General features: G+C 49.7%; 2 protein-coding genes across 3 annotated transcripts in view; one reads left to right on the top strand and one right to left on the bottom strand.

Moving 5' to 3' along the window:
- Window positions 1-16,816, bottom strand: part of LOC134984257 (zinc finger protein 208-like) — a 276,214-nt gene that overhangs the window by 176,654 nt on the left and 82,744 nt on the right. The window lies entirely within an intron of this gene.
- The window catches only part of LOC134984261 (oocyte zinc finger protein XlCOF6-like), a 58,041-nt gene that overhangs the window by 31,847 nt on the left and 9,378 nt on the right, over window positions 1-16,816 (top strand). For both annotated transcript variants that reach the window (XM_063949885.1, XM_063949884.1), the window contains exon 5: window positions 11,639-12,127. In XM_063949885.1, coding sequence (XP_063805955.1) covers window positions 11,639-12,127 — 489 coding nt within the window. The remainder of the gene's footprint in view (window positions 1-11,638; window positions 12,128-16,816) is intronic.

The following is a 16,816-nucleotide window of genomic DNA, read 5'->3' as shown; positions in this document are numbered from 1 at the left end:
AAACACGTTTGCTAAAATGTACAAGTTTGATACCTTGGCCGATGAGGACCTCAAGTTTGGTCAATCGGTGCTGCAGGGTCATCCGCACTCTCCCGCCCGTACTGGAGCTTTGGTATAACCCCATGGTACTGAAGTGGACCCCAGCATCCTCTAGGACATATGAGAAAATAGGATTTTAATACCTACCAGTAAATCCTTTTCTCCTAGTCCGTAGAGGATGCTGGGCACCCGACCCAGTGCGTACTTTACCTGCAGTTGTTAATTTTGTAGTTACACAATAAGTCACCATTAACTTAAAAGTAAATCCTTAACTCGAAAAATGTCCGTCTCCCTGGGCACAGTTCCTATACTGAGGTCTGGAGGAGGGGTATAGAGGGAGGAGCCAGTTCACACCCTTTGAAAAGTCCTAAAGTGCCCATGGCTCCTGCAGAACCGTTATACCCCCTGGTACTGAAGTGGACCCCAGCATCCTCTACGGACTAGGAGAAAAGGATTTACCGGTAGGTATTAAAATCCTATTTCTCTAACGTCCTAGTGGATGCTGGGAACTCCGAAATGACCATGGGGAATAGCGGCTCCGCAGGAGACTGGGCACAACTAAAGAAAGCTTTAGGTCACCTGGTGTGCACTGGCTCCTCCCACCATGACCCTCCTCCAAGCCTCAGTTAGATTTTTGTGCCCGGCCGAGCTGGAGGCACACTAGGGGCTCTCCTTAGCTTTTAGAAAGAAAGTATGTGTTAGGTTTTTTATTTTACAGTGAGACCTGTTGGCAACAGGCTCACTGCACCGAGGGTCTAAGGGGAGAAGAAGCGAACCTACCTGCTTGCAGCTAGATTGGGCTTCTTAGGCTACTGGACACCATTAGCTCCAGAGGGATCGACCGCATGGAACTGGCCTTGGTGTTTGTTCCCGGAGCCGCGCCGCCGTCCCCCTTACAGAGCCAGAAGCAAGAAGAGGTCCGGAAAATCGGCGGCAGAAGACATCAGTCTTCACCAAGGTAGCGCACAGCACTGCAGCTGTGCGCCATTGCTCCTCATACACACTTCACACTCCGGTCACTGAGGGTGCAGGGCGCTGGGGGGGGGGGGGGGCGCGCCCTGAGAAGCAATAAAAACACCTTGGCTGGCAAATATATCACAATATATAGCCCCAGAGGCTATATATGTGATAAATACCCCTGCCAGAATCCATTAAAAAGCGGGAGAAAAGTCAGCAAAAAAAGGGGCAGAGCTATCTCCCTCAGCACACTGGCGCCATTTCTCCCTCACAGCTCCGCTGGAAGGAAGCTCCCTGGCTCTCCCCTGCAGTCTGCACTACAGAAAAGGGTTAAAAAGAGATGGGGGGGCACTAAATTTAGGTGCAGTAAATATAATAGCAGCTATAGGAGACATAATTCAGTTAGTCCCTGCATTATATAGCGCTCTGGTGTGTGCTGGCATACTCTCACTCTGTCTCCCCAAAGGGCTTTTGTGGGGTCCTGTCCTCTGTTAGAGCATTCTCTGTGTGTGTGCGGTGTGTCGGTTCGGCTGTGTCGACATGTTTGAGGAGGAAAATTATGTGGAGGCGGAGCAGATGCCTATAGAAGTGATGTCACCCCCTGCGGGGCAGACACCTGAGTGGATGGTTTTATGGAATGAATTACGTGCAAGTGTCGACTCCTTACACAAAAAATTTGACGACATGCCAAATGCGGAACAGCCGGCTTCTCAGCTCGTGCCTGCCCAGGCGTCTCAAAGGCCATCATGGGCTCTAAAACGCCCGCTACCTCAGATGGCAGACGCAGATGTCGACACGGATACTGATACCAGTGTCGACGACGATGAGTCAAATCTAATGTCCACTAAGGCCATTCTTTGCATGATTGAGGCAATGAAAGAGGTGTTACACATTTCTGATATAAACCCAGGTACCACTAAAAAGGGTATTATGTTTGGGGAGAAAAAACTACCCGTAGTTTTTCCCCCATCGGAAGAATTAAATGAAGTGTGTGAAGAAGCGTGGGCTTTCCCCGATAAAAGATTGGTAATCTCTAAAAAGTTACTAATGGCGTACCCTTTCCCGCCAGAGGGTAGGGCACGTTGGGAAGCACCTCCTAGGGTGGATAAAGCGCTCACACGTTTGTCAAAAAAGGTGGCACTACTGTCTCCGGATACGGCCGCCCTCAAGGAGCCTGCAGATAGGAAGCAGGAGGCGATCCTGAAGTCTGTATACACACACTTAGGCATTATACTTAGACCAGCTATTGCGTCAGCATGGATGTGCAGTGCTGCCGCTGCGTGGTCAGATTCCCTGTCAGAAAATATTGACACCCTAGACAGGGACACTATTCTGCTAACCATAGAGCATATTAAAGACTCAGTCTTATACATGAGAGATGCACAGAGGGAGATCTGCCGGCTGGCATCTAAAATAAGTGCATTTTCCAATTCTGCTAGGAGAGGCTTATGGACTCGGCAGTGGACAGGGGATGCAGATTCTAAAAGGCACATGGAAGTTTTGCCTTATAAGGGTGAGGAGTTATTCGGGGATGGTCTCTCGGACCTAGTTTCCACAGCAACAGCTGGGAAGTCAGCATTTTTCCCCCATGTTCCCTCACAGCCTAAGAAGGCGCCGTTTTATCAGGTACAGTCCTTTCGGACCCAGAAAAACAGGCGAGGAAAAGGCGGGTCCTTTCTGTCCAGAGGCAGAGGTAGGGGAAAAAGGTTGCAACAAACAGCAGGTTCCCAGGAGCAAAAGTCCTCCCCCACTTCTTCCAAGTCCGCCGCATGACGGTGGGGCTCCACAGGCGGAGCCAGGTACGGTGGGGGGCCGTCTCAAAAATTTCAGCGATCAGTGGGCTCGCTCACAGGTGGATCCCTGGATCTTTCAAATAGTATCTCAGGGGTACAAACTGGAATTCGAGGCGTCGTCACCCCACCGGTTCCTAAAATCTGCCTTGCCAAATACTCCCTCAGACAGGGAGGCTGTGCTAGCGGCAATTCACAAGCTGTATTCCCAGCAGGTGATAATCAAGGTGCCCCTACTTCAACAAGGACGGGGTACCGAAACCGGACGGTTGGGTGAGACCCAATTTAAATTTGAAATCCTTGATCACATATCTAAAAAAATTCAAGTTCAAGATGGAATCGCTCAGGGCGGTTATTGCAAGCCTGGAAGAGGGGGATTACATGGTATCCATGGACATCAAAGATGCTTACCTACATGTCCCCATTTACCATCCTCACCAGGAGTACCTCTGATTTGTGGTACAGGATTGCCATTACCAATTCCAGACGCTGCCGTTTGGACTGTCCACGGCACCGAGGGTGTTTACCAAGGTAATGGCGGAAATGATGATACTCCTTTGAAAAAAGGGAGTTTTAATTATCCCGTATTTGGACGATCTCCTAATAAAAGCGAGATCCAGGGAGCAGTTGTTGGTAGGAGTAGCATTATCGCAGGAGGTGCTACACCAGCACGGTTGGATTCTGAATATTCCAAAGTCACAGCTGGTTCCGACGACACGTCTACTGTTCCTGGGTATGATTCTGGACACAGTCCAGAAAAAAGTGTTTCTTCCGGAGGAGAAAGCCAAAGAGTTGTCATCTCTAGTCAGAGACCTCCTGAAACCAAAACAGGTCTCGGTGCATCACTGCACGCGAGTCCTGGGAAAGATGGTGGCTTCTTACGAAGCAATTCCTTTCGGCAGGTTCCATACCAGAATCTTTCAGTGGGACCTGTTGGACCAATGGTCCGGTTCGCATCTTAAGATGCATCGCCTAATAACCCTGTCTCCAAGAATCAGGGTGTCTCTGCTGTGGTGGCTGCAGAGTGCTCATCTTCTAGAGGGCCGCAGATTCGGCATACAGGACTGGGTCCTGATGACCACGGATGCCAGCCTTCGAGGCTGGGGGGCAGTCACACAGGGAAGAAACTTCCAAGGACTATGGTCGAGTCAGGAGACTTCCCTACACATAAATATTCTGGAACTAAGGGCCATTTACAATGCCCTAAGTCAGGCAAAACCCCTGCTTCTACACCAGCCGGTACTGATCCAGTCAGACAACATCACGGCAGTCGCCCATGTAAACCGACAGGGCGGCACAAGAAGCAGGATGGCAATGGCAGAAGCCACAAGGATTCTCCGATGGGCGGAAAATCACGTACTAGCACTGTCAGCAGTGTTCATTCCGGAGTGGACAACTGGGAAGCAGACTTTCTCAGCAGGCACGACCTCCACCCGGGAGAGTGGGGACTTCATCCAGAAGTCTTCACACTGATTGTAAATCGTTGGGAACGGCCACATGTGGACATGATGGCGTCCCGCCAAAACAAAAAACTAGAGAGATATTGCGCCAGGTCAAGGGACCCTCAGGCGATAGCTGTGGACGCTCTAGTGACACCGTGGGTGTACCAGTCAGTTTGTGTTCCCTCCTCTGCCTCTCATACCAAAGGTACTGAGAATAATAAGAAAACGAGGAGTAAGAACAATACTCGTGGTTCCGGATTGGCCAAGACGAGCGTGGTACCCGGATCTTCAAGAGATGATCTCAGAGGACCCATGGCCTCTGCCGCTCAGACAGGACCTGCTGCAGCAGGGGCCCTGTCTGTTCCAAGACTTACTGCGGCTGCGTTTGACGGCATGGCGGTTGAACGCCGGATCCTGAAGGAAAATGGCATTCCGGAGGAAGTCATTCCTACGCTGATTAAAGCCAGGAAAGATGTAACTGCAAAACATTATCACCGCATATGGCGGAAATATGTTGCTTAGTGTGAGGCCAGAAAGGCCCCAACAGCGGAATTTCAGCTGGGTCGATTTCTGCACTTCCTACAGTCAGGAGTGACTATGGGCCTAAAATTAGGCTCCATTAAGGTACAGATCTCGGCTCTGTCGATTTTCTTCCAAAAAGAACTAGCTTCACTACCTGAAGTTCAGACATTTGTAAAAGAAGTGCTGCATATACAGCCCCCTTTTGTGCCTCCAGTGGCACCTTGGGATCTCAACGTGGTGTTGAGTTTCCTAAAATCACATTGGTTTGAGCCACTAAAAACCGTGGATCTAAAATATCTCACGTGGAAAGTGGTCATGTTATTGGCCTTGGCTTCGGCCAGGCGTGTATCAGAATTGGCGGCTTTGTCATGTAAAAGCCCTTATCTGATTTTCCATATGGATAGGGCAGAATTGAGAACTCGTCCCCAGTTTCTCTCTAAGGTGGTATCAGCCTTTCACTTGAACCAACCTATTGTAGTGCCTGCAGCTACAAGGGACTTGGAGGATTCTAAGTTACTGGACGTAGTCAGGGCCTTGAAAATGTATGTTTCCAGGATGGCTAGAGTCAGGAAAACTGACTCGCTATTTATCCTGTATGCACCCAACAAACTGGGTGCTCCTGCTTCTAAGCAGACTATTGCTCGCTGGATTTGTAGCACAATTCAGCTGGCGCATTCTGCGGCTGGACTGCCGCATCCTAAATCAGTAAAAGCCCATTCCACAAGGAAGGTGGGCTCATCTTGGGCGCTGCCCGAGGGGTCTCGGCTTTACAACTTTGCCGAGCTGCTACTTGGTCAGGGGCAAACACGTTTGCAAAATTCTACAAATTTGGTACCCTGGCTGAGGAGGACCTGGAGTTCTCTCATTTGGTGCTGCAGAGTCATCCGCACTCTCCCGCCCGTTTGGGAGCTTTGGTATAATCCCCATGGTCCTTTCGGAGTTCCCAGCATCCACTAGGACGTTAGAGAAAATAAGATTTTACTCACCGGTAAATCTATTTCTCGTAGTCCGTAGTGGATGCTGGGCGCCCATCCCAAGTGCGGATTGTCTGCAATACTTGTACATAGTTATTGTTAACAAAAGGGTTATTGTTGAGCCATCTGTTGAGAGGCTCAGTTATATTTCATGCTGTTAACTGGGTATACTATCACGAGTTATACGGTGTGATTGGTGTAGCTGGTATGAGTCTTACCCGGGATTCAAAATCCTTCCTTATTGTGTCAGCTCTTCCGGGCACAGTATCCTAACTGAGGCTTGGAGGAGGGTCATGGTGGGAGGAGCCAGTGCACACCAGGTGACCTAAAGCTTTCTTTAGTTGTGCCCAGTCTCCTGCGGAGCCGCTATTCCCCATGGTCCTTTCGGAGTTCCCAGCATCCACTACGGACTACGAGAAATAGATTTACCGGTGAGTAAAATCTTATTTTTTATTTAGTCCTAGAGGATGCTGGGGACACCAAAAGAACCAAGGGGTATAGACGGGATCCGCAGGAGACATGGGCACTTTAAGACTTTGACAGGGGCGTGACCTGGCTCCTCCCTCTATATCCCTCCCCAGATTCAGTTTTAGAAATGTGCCCAGGAGACTGGATGCACTCTGGGAGCGCTACTGAGTTTCTCTGAAAAGACTTTATGTTAGGTTTTTTATTTTCAGGGAGCACTGCTGGCAGCAGCCTCCCTGCTTCGTGGGACTGAGGGGAGAGAAGTTAGACCCACTTCTGATGAGTTCCAGGGCTCTGCTGCTGCTGACAGGATGCCTCTGCACGTGAGGGGAGATGAACGCTGGGTACGCTCGGATGCTCGCTCCCACAGCCTTTGCGTCACCCCCTTTCAGAGCCAGAAGACAGGTGAGTAGAAGAAGAAAGAAGACTGATGGTATTCGGAGGTACCGCACAGCGAGGAAAGCACAGTGCGCGCCATGCTCCCACACAGACACCACCGCTGGGTGCAGGACGTGGGGGGGGCCGCGACCTGGGGAGCATATACCTCACTATACTGGCCAGAGGGGACATTAAGTGCCTGGGGCACTGTCCTAACCCCCGCCAGGATAAATAAATTATTAAATAAAGCGGGACAGTAGCGCGCCATTACGGGGGCGGGGCTTCGTCCTCACTGCTCACTATACTCGGCGCCATTTCCTCCCTCCTCAAGCAGCAGCCAGGCTGATCCTTTCTCCTGCTCAGCAAGCACCAGGGGGCTAAAAAACAAGGGGGGGGGGGCACATTTATTAATATATATAACAGTGCTGCAGCTCTCAGGCACTCACGGGTGTTTACAGACCTGTGATTTAGCGCTGGGGTGTGAGCTGGCTATTTCCCTCTGTGTTCCCTACAGGCTTATATTTGTGTATCTGTCCCCTATAGGCGACATGTCTGAGACAGATTATTCCTCTCAGGGGGATAACATGTTAGGGACACCAAGTATTATGGGGGTGGCCCTGTCGGCACTTCCGACTGCTGATTGGTTGACTACTTTGAATGCTAATGTCTCCCTTCTTAATCAGAAGTTTGAACAGACGGAATCTCAAAACCTAGCGTGGAAGAGATCTATGGAGGACGCTTTATTGCAGGTCCAAGACCCCTCAGGGTCGCACAAACGTGGTAGTGACCAGTTAGTTGACACAGGCACCGACACGGACTCGGATACCGATGTCGACTATGCTGATTCTAGATTAGACCCAAAATTAGCAAAGAGTATTCAGTATATGATTGTTGCAGTGAAGGACATTTTACATGTCACAGAGGAGCCTATTACTCCTGAAACAAGGTTCCTTATGTATAAAGAAAAGAAGCGGTCCGTTATATTCCCACCTTCTTTTGAACTCAACGCTCTCTTTGATAAAATCTGGGAATGCCCTGAAAAGAAATTTCAGGTTCCTAAACGGATCACGGTGGCGTACCCCTTTCCCCTTGCTGATAGGGAAAAATGGGAGACTGCCCCCACAGTAGACAAAGGCCTAGCGCGCTTATCTAAACAGGTAGCTCTCCCGGCCTCTCAGTCAACGGCCCTGAAAGAACCGTCCGATCATAAGCAGGAGGCTACCTTAAAAGCTATTTACACAACCAGAGGTACACAGCTAAGGCCTATCATTGCCTCAGCGTGGGTAAGTAGCGCTATTGAAAAGTGGGCAGACAGTTTATCTTCTGACTTAGATACGCTTGATAAAGATAGCATCCTAGTGACGCTTGGTTATATCAGAGACGCGGCTGCGTACTTAAAGGAGGCTGCAAGAGATTCTGGCCTTCTGTGTGCTAAAGCCAATGCTATGTCGGTAGCAGCTAGGCGAACGCTTTGGACTCACCAGTGGAATGCTGATGCTGACTCCAGGAGAAATATGGAGTCTCTTCCATACAAAGGTGGTGAGCTATTTGGGGATGGCCTGACTGATCTGGTGTCTACGGCCACTGCGGGTAAGTCGTCTTTTCTGCCTTATGTTCCTACGTAACAAAAGAAGGCACCCCACTATCAAATGCAGTCCTTTCGGCCCAATAAACATAGGAGATAATTCCTTCCTTGCTACCAGAGGTAGGGGAACAGGTAAGAGAACACCCGCCTCCTCGGGTTCCCAGGAGCAGAAGTCCTCCCCGGCTTCTGCCACTTCCACCGCATGACGCCAGGTCTCCCCAACAGGAGACCACGCCGGTGGGGGAAAGTCTAAAGCTCTTCAGTCAGGTCTGGGCTCGCTCGGGCCTCGACCCTTGGGTTTTGCAAATTCTGTCCCAAGTGTACAAACTGGAGTTTCAAGACGTTCCCCCTCGACGGTTTTTCAAATCAACCTTACCAGTTTCGTTTCCAGACAGGGCTCTCGTCTGTGGAGTGATACAAAAATACTGTCACAATCAGGTGATGGTCCCGGTCCCCCTGGCACAACAGGGGGAAGGTTTTTTATTCAAGCCTGTTTGTGGTACCGAAGCCGTATGGCTTGGTCAGACCTATCCTAAATCTAAAATCTCTCAATTTCTACCTGAAGAAATTCAAATTCAAGATGGAGTCTCTCAGAGCGGTGATCTCCAGTCTAGAGGAGGGAGACTTTATGGTGTCATTGGACATAAAGGATGCATACCTACATGTCCCCATCTATCCCCCTCATCAAAGTTACCTGAGATTTGCAATCCAGGACTGCTCCGAGGATTTTCACCAAAGTGATGGTGGAAATGATGGTTCTCCTTCGCAAGCAAGGAGTCACAATTATCCCGTACTTGGACGATCTCCTGATAAAAGCGAGATCCCAGGACCGGTTGCTACAGGATATTTCACTGTCCCTGCCGATCCTTCAACAGCATGGGTGACTCCTAAACTTGCCAAAATCACAGTTGGTCCTGACGACGTGGTTGGCGTTCTTGGGTATGATACTGGACACGGACCAGCAGCGAGTGTTCCTTCCCATGGAGAAAGCTCTGGAAATTCAGAGTTTGCTAAAACTCATCCTGAAACCAGCAACGGTCTCTATCCATCAATGCATTCGGTTGCTGGGATAAAAGGTGGCGGCATACAAGGCCCTCCAGTTTGGGAGGTTCCATGCCAGACTATTTCAGTTGGACAAGTGGGCAGGGTCTCACCTTCATATGCACCGGAGAATAGTTTTGTCTCCACACACCAGAATATCACTCCTGTGGTGGCTCCAAAGCTCTCACCTCTTGGAGGGACGTAGGTTCGGGATCCAGGACTGGATCCTAGTAACCACGGATGCAAGTCTCCGAGGTTGGGGAGCAGTCACACAGGGGAAAACTTCCAAGGAAGATGGCCAAATCAGGAAACTCATCTTCACATAAACGTTCTGTAGTTGAGGGCCATTTACAACGGCCTTCTACAAGCGAAACATCTTCTTCAAAATCTGCCTGTCCTAATCCAATCGGACAATGTCACGGCTGTGGCGTACATAAACCGTCAGGGCGGCCGTGTTCCTTTCAGGAGTGGACAACTGGGAAGCAGACTTCCTCAGCAGACACGATCTCCATCCAGGGGAGTGGGGCCTCCATAAAGAGGTCTTCACACAAATGACAAGTCTTTGGGGGGGGGGGGTCCCCATATAGACATGATGGCATCTCTCCTTAACAAGATACTTCTGAGGTATTGTTCCAGGTCCAGGGACCCTCAGGCTGCGGCAGTGGATGCACTGGCGACACCATGGGTGTTTCCGTTGGTGTACATATTCCCTCCGCTTTCTCTCATACCAAAGGTTCTGAGGATCTTGAAAATAACAAAGGTTCCAGTACTCCTTGTGGTTCCAGACTGGCCAAGGAGAATTTGGTACCCGGATCTTCGGGCATTACTAATAGAAGAGGCTTGGTCTCTTCCTCTTCGCGAGGACCTGCTACAGCAGGGGCCGTTCGTCTATCACAAGTTACAGCGGCTACGCCAGATTTTAGCTAAAAAGGGTATTCCCGATGAAGTCATACCTACTCTGATCCTTGCTAGGAACGGTGTAACGTCGAAGCACTATCACCGTATTTGGAGGAAATATATTTCCTGTTGCGAGTCCAAGAAAGGTCCAGTGGCGAAATTTGACCTTGGACGTTTTCTCCATTTTCTACAAAATGGAGTTGATGCGGGCCTGAAATTAGGCTCCATAAAGGTGCAGATTTCTGCATTGTCAATTTTCTTTCAGAAACAGTTGGCCTCACTTCCTGAGGTCCAGACTTTTGTAAAAGGGGTGTTGCACATTCAACCTCCCTTTGTGCCTCCGGTGGCACCTTGGGACCTTAACGTGGTGTTAACGTTCCTTCAATCACATTGGTACGTAAGGTGGAGTTGAAATTCCTCACTTGGAAAGTGGTCATTTTATACGCTAGGCAGGTGTCTGAGTTGGCGGCCTTGTCTCACAAGAGCCCTTATTTGATTTTCCATGAGGATAGAACAGAATTGAGGACTCCGCAACAATTCCTGCCAAAGGTGGTTTCCGCTTTTCATATCAACCTGTCTATTGTGGTGCCAGTGGCTACTGGCTGTTTGGCCGAGTCTAGGTCTCTGGATGTGGTCAGAGCCTTGAAGATTTATGTCGCCAGGACGGCTCCTATTAGGAAAACAGAGGCTCTGTTGGTCCTATATGCTCCCAATAAGATTGGGTGTCCTGCTTCTAAGCAGACCATTGCCCGCTGGATCTGTCAAACTATTCAGCGGGCTCATTTTACGGCAGGATTGCCATTGCCTAATTCGGTTAAGGTCCACTCCACTAGGAAAGTGGGCTCATCCTGGGCGGCTGCCCGGGGTGTCTCGTCTTTACAGCTTTGCCGAGCTGCTACTTGGTGGGGTCAAACACGTTTGCTAAGTTTTACAAGATTGATACCTTGGCCGATGAGGACCTAAAGTTTGGTAATTCGGTGCTGCAGAGTCATCCGCACTCTCCCGCCCGCTATAGATCTTTGGTATAACCCATTGTTTCATTTGGTGTTCCCTGCATCCTCTAGGACGAAATAGAAAATAGGATTTTAATACCTACCGGTAAATCCTTTTCTATGAGTCCGTAGAGGATGCTGGGCGCCCGTCCCAGTGCGTATTGTATCTGCAGTTTCGTTTTGGTTGCACACAGGTTGTGTTGGAGTTCTTCAGCTAGTCGCTGAACTTTTTTGGTTCATGTCTGTTGACGTGTTCAGTTGAATGCCATGTTATACAGCATGTTTATGGCATGAGCTGGTATTATGCTCACCTTGTTGTTGTAAATTCCTTTCCTCGAAATGTCCGTCTCTCTGGGCACAGTTCCAAACTGAGTCTGGACAGGGATATAGAGGAAGGAGCCAGGTCACACCCCTTTGAAAGTTTTAAAGTGCCCATGTCTCCTGCGGATCCCATCTATACCTCTTAGTTCTTTTGGTGTCCCCAGCATCCTCTATGGACTCATAGAAAAGGATTTACCGGTAGGTATTAAAATCCTATTTATTTATTTTTAGGTAGAACGTCTATCTGATATTAAAACAGAAGATACAGAGGGAGAAGAAGAGACGTATGTGACTGATATAAAGGCAGAAGATATAGAGGGAGAAGAAGAGACGGATGTGACTGATATAAAGGCAGAAGATATAGAGGGAGAAGAGACGTATGTGACTGATATAAAGGCAGAAGATATAGAGGGAGAAGAAGAGACGTATGTGACTGATATAAAGGCAGAAGATATAGAGGGAGAAGAAGAGACGTATGTGACTGATATGAAGGCAGAAGATACAGAGGGAGAAGAAGAGACGTATGTAACTGATATAAAGGCAGAAGATGTAGAGGGAGAAGAAGAGACGTATGTGACTGATATAAAGGTAGAAGATATAGAGGGAGAAGAAGCGAAGTATGTGACTGATATGAAGGCAGAAGATATAGAGGGAGAAGAAGAGACGTATGTGAGGGGTGATCAGCAGTGTAAGGAGGAGGAGATCCCTACAGATATCGGCACAGGTGAGTAATAAACAATTATTACAGAAAAGAGTCATATATTCTCCTTGCTCAGTCACTACAGCAATCTCTTATCCTACACCCTCCTCTGTCAGTACAAACTAATGAGGAAAATGTATTTCCCAGTGGGAAGTCAGGAGCCATCAGGCCCTATTATACTCCTGCTCTCCCCCTCACATCATATCACTGTGTGTGTTACCAGCCCAGAGATCTGAGTTTCCTCCCCACTCTCTGGTGTATCTCATACATCAGGATCCATCAGCCCCTATTATACTCCTGCTCTCCTCCCTCACATCATGTCACTGTCTGTTACCAGCCCAGAGATCTGACCAGTCTCCTCCCCACACTCCCTGGTGTATCTCATACATCAGGATCCATCAGCCTCTATTATACTCCTGCTCTCCCCCTTACATCATGTCACTGTCTGTTACCAGCCCAGAGATCTGACCAGTCTCCTCCCCACACTCTCTGGTGTATCTCATACATCAGGAGCCATCAGCCCCTATTATACTCCTGCTCTCCCCCTCACATCATATCACTGTGTGTGTTACCAGCCCAGAGATCTGAGTTTCCTCCCCACTCTCTGGTGTATCTCATACATCAGGAGCCATCAGCCCCTATTATACTCCTGCTCTCCCCCTCACATCATGTCACTGTGTGTTACCAGCCCAGAGATCTGACCAGTCTCCTCCCCACACTCTCTGGTGTATCTCATACATCAGGAGCCATCAGCCCCTATTATACTCCTGCTCTCCCCCTCACATCATGTCACTGTGTGTTACCAGCCCAGAGATCTGACCAGTCTCCTCCCCACACTCTCTGGTGTATATCATACATCAGGAGCCATCAGCCCCTATTATACTCCTGCTCTCCCCCTCACATCATGTCACTGTGTGTTACCAGCCCAGAGATCTGACCAGTCTCCTCCCCACACTCTCTGGTGTATATCATACATCAGGAGCCATCAGCCCCTATTATACTCCTGCTCTCCCCCTCACATCATGTCACTGTGTGTCTCCAGCAGCCATACTGTGTGTTAGCAGTACCTCTGCCTATGGTATTACATGCCTGAGAGTGTCACTATTGGCACACGCCGGTCTGTATTTAAACCACTTTTCTCTTACGTTCTAGAGGATGCTGGGGTCCATATTAGTACCATGGGGCATAGACTGGCCCACCAGAAGCCACCGGCACCCCAAGAGTCCAACAGTGTGGGCTGGCTCCTCCCTCCACGCCCCCCCACCAGACCCAGTTTAGAAAATGTGCCCGGAGGAGCCGGTCACAGCTAGGGGAGCTCTACTGAGCTTCTTTAGTAAAAGTTTTTTTAGATTTTGTTTTTTTACAGCGAGGCTGCTGGCAACAGCCTCCCTGCATCGAGAGACTGAGGGGAGGAGCAGTGTCCGCCCTGCGGGGTCTGAGCCACTGTCTCCGCTGACTGGACACTGAGCTCCACAGGGGATAGATCGCTCCCAGCCGCAGGGGACCGCTCGCCCCAGCAGCATGCCGCCAACCCCTTACAGAGCTGAAAAGTCATCGGCCCCTGGAGCCGCCCGTGGAGCCGATGTGAAGATGGCGGCAACAGGGTAGGGAGCGCAGTAATAACTGCACTCCGGGGCTCAGCAGCACTTGGTGCGGCGTTGTGTGGGACGCCCTGAGCCGACGCCTACACCCTATACTGGCCACACAGCCTGTCGGTGTCCCTGGATCTCAGCCAGCACCAAAAATCCTTTGGCCAGTATAATCTTCAGGTGCGGGAAGACAGCGCCATTACGGGGGCGGAGCTTCTCAGAGCGGACCCAGCAGCGTTCAGCGCCATTTTCCTGTCTGCATCCACGCTGCCTGTGAAGAGCAGTCCCTCCAGAGCAACTCCAGCTATCTGTACGGTAGAAGGGGGGGGGGGCTGTATATAGGCAGTGTGAGGATACTGCGTTCAAAATCACTAAGTCACGGTGGTAGATGAAAAACCAACAGTGGTTTATTGAACAGAATGGGTTATAAACAGCTCAGCACACTTCTGTGATCCAATTCTACACGACAATTCCCTCCTGGAACTCCTGACAGAACATTACTTCTTAGTCAGTCTCCTGCCACTCTCTCACCTTCTGTCCAGATCTCTCCCAACCGCCCATGTTTGCTATTATCAAACCTTTGTCTTTCCTACAATAAGGTGACACCCCCAGAACAGTTTCAGAGCAAACCTACTTTCACATGTCCAGGCATGTCCCCTAGGCCACAATAGATGTTAACTAAAGTAACCTTACTTAATCTGATTGTGTGGCCTGGAATCCATTGTGAGGGGGGGTTGAATGGCCTGACATCTGAGACTGGCTGTATCTACACAACAGCAAACACACAGGTTATCTGCGCAGTCACATTGGGGGGAACATTATTTTACAAACTATAACACAATAACCAATACATTCATATATATATACATCGAAAACATAACTGTACCCTTGTAACAATAACATCATACAATATAATACAATATTGCCTAGTACATAGCCAAAATACAAATCAACAATCAGTGTAGTCCATGGGTCAGACCAGGGCTAGGGAAGTAGCTGCGTGTCTGTTACCACTGTGCGACACAACGCGCTGGCTGTGTTGTCACAGGCAGGGTCACCTATTAATGGACACAGTCAGCGCTGGTTTGGGGTCTCCCTATACCTGTAATAGCGCTGTGTGTGGGTTGGCTCCAATCTCTGCGTCTCTCTGCCATTCTTGGGGGGGGGAGACTGTCTTCCCTTTACCCTGTGTGTATGTGGGGTGTACAAGCAAACATGTCTAGAGACTCTGTCTCCTATGCTGCAGAGGATATCTCTTCTCAGGAAGATCCCATCCCATGTAATCAGGATTGCACTGTTGTAGCGCAGATCCCGGCTAGGGAACCGGAGTGGTCAGACTCTCTTAGGGGGGTTATTTCTCAGATTTCTGAAAGGGTTGCTAGGACTGAAACTGCCACTCAGGTATTGCAGTCCTCTATGGCTGTATGGCCCGGTCCTGCTCCCTCGGGGTCCCCTGCGGTACATTCTCACAAACGTGATCTTGCCCACATTACGCAGGGTGACACGGATACAGATTCTGACATGGCGGACGGTGATGGGTCGAGGGGGACGGCATCACTTGCCAAGGGGGTGCAGTAGATGATTGAGGCCATGCGGGATGTGTTGAGTTGAGGAGGCCTTTTTCACGGACAGTAAGCTAACCTTCCCGGCATCTAAGGAATTAAATGCTATATTTGAAAAATCCTGGGAAAACCCGGAGAAAATATTCCAGATTCCTAAAAGGGTTCTGGTTGCTTGTCCCTTTCCTGAGGAAGATAGAAAAAAATGGGAGACCCCGCCTATAGTTGACGCGTCTGTCTCCATGCTGTCAAAGCAGGTGGTCTTACCTGTCCCGGGATCCACCGCGTTGAAAGACCAAGCAGATCGCAAGGTTGATGCTACGCTCAAATCCATTTACACGGCGACGGGGGTGATCCTGCGGACTACTATTGCCTGTGCATGGATTTGAAAAGCAATAGCAAAGTGGTCAATCACTCTGCAGGAGGACTGGACTACGATGGATAGAGGTGACGTTGATTTGTTTTTACGTAACATACAGGATTCTGCAGGGTCCCTAGTAGAATCCAAGACGGATCTGGGTCCCATGGCTGCGGGGATCTCCGCCATGTCCGTCTCGGCTCACAGGGGTCTCTGGCTGCGCCAGTGGTCTGCGGACGCGGAATCCAGGAAAAGTGTGGAGAACCTACCCTACACAAGTCAGGCTCTTTTTGGGGAGGCGCTGGATGCGTAGATTGCCACGGCTACCGCGGGTAAGTCTCATTTTCTTCCATCCGCTGCACCGGCTACGAAGAAACCTCACGTCACAGTCCTTTCAACACGCTAGTACTAGAAAGAACAAACCCTCTCACACCTTCTTTAGAGGTGGTCGAGCCAAATCCAAGAAACCTGCACCTGCAGGTTCCCAGGACCAGAAGCCTGCTTCTGGTGCCTCAAAATCTTCAGCATGATGGTGGACCGCCCAGCCTGGAAGTCGGTCAGGAGGGAGCGAGACTCCGACATTTCAGCCACATCTGGATGTCATCCGGCCTAGATCCCTGGGTTCTGGATATTGTGTACCGGGGGTACAGGCTGGAGTTTCAAACTCTTCCACCTCACCGATTCTTCAAGTCAGGCTTGCCGGCTGACAGGGAAATCCTTCTGGAAGCCATAAAAAAATTGGTAATGTCAGAAGTCATTGTTCCAGTTCAGCCTCATCAGCTGAACAAGGGTTACTATTCAAACCTTTTTGTGGTACCGAAACCGGATAGTTCGGTCAGGCCAATTTTGAACTTGAAATTGTTAAACCCTTCTCTAAGGGAGTTCAAGTTCAAAATGGAGCCTCTGAGAGCGGTGATCTCAGGTCTGGCGGAGGGGGAGTTCCTGGTGTCCCTGGACATCAAGGATGCATACCTCCACATTCCGATTTGGTCGCCGCATCAGGCTTATCTCAGGTTTGCACTGTTAGACGATCACTATCAGTTTCATGCACTGCCATTCGGTCTCTCCACAGCACCGTGGGTCTTCACCAAGGTGATGGCAGAGATGATGGTTCTCCTCCGCAAGCAGGGGGTGAACATAATTCTATATCTGGACAACCTGCTGATAAAGGCATCATCCAGGGAGAAGTTGTTAAGGTCCATTGATC

The sequence above is a fragment of the Pseudophryne corroboree genome (assembly GCF_028390025.1).
Source record: "Pseudophryne corroboree isolate aPseCor3 chromosome 3 unlocalized genomic scaffold, aPseCor3.hap2 SUPER_3_unloc_45, whole genome shotgun sequence".
Classification (NCBI taxonomy): domain Eukaryota; kingdom Metazoa; phylum Chordata; class Amphibia; order Anura; family Myobatrachidae; genus Pseudophryne; species Pseudophryne corroboree.
The sequence above is the reverse complement of the archived record's forward strand: the minus strand, read 5'-3'. Positions and strand labels throughout refer to the sequence as shown.